The following is a 1,464-nucleotide window of genomic DNA, read 5'->3' on the forward strand; positions in this document are numbered from 1 at the left end:
TATATTTCTTGTATATACACATCTTTTATTTAGAGTAACACATATTTTACATGGTAAATCTAGTCAACGCTCAGCGGAAGCTCCTTCGGCGGGGTCCCTGGAATAACAGGGTGTTTGAGTTTTCCAGAAGATTCGCTGTGAATAGACAAGAAAAATGCAAAGATATATGACATGGTTATCATGAAATGGCACAATTAGGCAGCATTTAAACGCCTAATTTATATCAAAATATTAAAGCGTGTACAAACTTTCACCATTTTAACTGCTTTTTGTTTAATAGAAAATCGTACAGTATTAATATAATGCTCCATTTTCATCATAAAAGAAAAAGTGTTTATTATTATTATAATTTTTTTTTGCAGAACTTACATTGCATGTAAAAAAAAAAAAAAAAGATTTATCATGTAGACCTGCTTTTCTTCGCTGTTCTGCAATACAATACATATTTCCATAACAAAATAAAATAATTATCAATATTTTGTACAATAAAAATCACAGAGATTTCGCCAACATAGTTTTACAAAAGGGCAATGCCAAAATAAATGTTTCAGGGCAACTGACATAAAAGGGGCAACTAAAATCAATATCAGATTTATATTTGACCATATAACGTATCATTTTAAATGATACTTCCTTAAACCTTTTAGTAATTACAGTAAATATCGATTAGGTATTAACAAATCTTTTCCCAAACAATATTGTCTGTCAATTGATTCCAATATGAATAAACATTAAGCTCGAAAATAAAAAAATAAAGCTCTTGTAGAACTGTTTTGTAGAAATCACGGGACTCTGCTTGAAAATCACATTGTGGCTCACCACACACTATAAAGCAAAACACTACAAAAGAAAAATCTATGATTTGTCCTTCTCATGTTTGTGGTCTCTCACATTTTGATTTGTGTACCCAGTCTTAGCAGCCTATCATGGTACTTACTACTGAAGTGACTTGTGTAAACAAGTGTCTGCTAAAAACACAAAATAAATGCACAATACATGACATTTTAAAATAATCTGTATTAAGCAATGCCAGCCCACCTTCCGGCTGTTATGGCCTTCTGTGAAGACATAATCACAGTTGGTGGAACAGACTCTCTGCGTCCATCTCTCTGACAGTAGTAGTTATTCGCAAACTTATGGCTCGGCCCAACGGGAAGTTTAGGTGGTGGCTGAGTCCTACCATCAATGACATTAATAAAATAAAAATTATCCATGGATTAATGATTGCATTTATTGTCATCACAACAGTGTTTTTAAAATAAGTTTATTATATGAGATAATACACTTTAACCCTTGTGCATCAAAAAAAAGTTAGATGATTTATTAATATTTTTTTCCACTGTCGCTGATGTCGATTTTTTAACCAGCATTTTTATGTAGTGTTAGATTTAAAATAAATAAATAAAATAATAATAATATATTATATATATATATATATATATATATATATATATATATATATAT

General features: G+C 30.1%; 1 protein-coding gene across 1 annotated transcript; it reads right to left on the reverse strand.

Moving 5' to 3' along the window:
• ndufa7 (NADH:ubiquinone oxidoreductase subunit A7) lies at positions 1-1,229 on the reverse strand. The gene is made up of 2 exons (XM_073819750.1): positions 1,039-1,229; positions 1-135 (listed from the first exon to the last, which is right to left on the reverse strand). The coding sequence occupies exons 1-2, from the start codon at positions 1,212-1,214 to the stop codon at positions 60-62; spliced, it is 252 nt and encodes an 83-aa protein (XP_073675851.1). The 5' UTR covers positions 1,215-1,229; the 3' UTR covers positions 1-59.
• Between the last annotated feature and the right edge of the window lie 235 nt (positions 1,230-1,464).

The sequence above is a fragment of the Garra rufa genome, chromosome 15, assembly GCF_049309525.1.
Source record: "Garra rufa chromosome 15, GarRuf1.0, whole genome shotgun sequence".
Lineage (NCBI taxonomy): Eukaryota > Metazoa > Chordata > Actinopteri > Cypriniformes > Cyprinidae > Garra > Garra rufa.

Bases quoted from the DNA above. Each gene is read 5' to 3' on its own strand.
- ndufa7 (XM_073819750.1), bottom strand. From the start codon at position 1,214: ATGGATAATTTTTATTTTATTAATGTCATTGATGGTAGGACTCAGCCA. The intron at 136-1,038 runs GTGGGCTGGCAT...GTCTATTCACAG, and splicing joins AAGGCCATAACAGCCGGAAG to CGAATCTTCTGGAAAACTCA.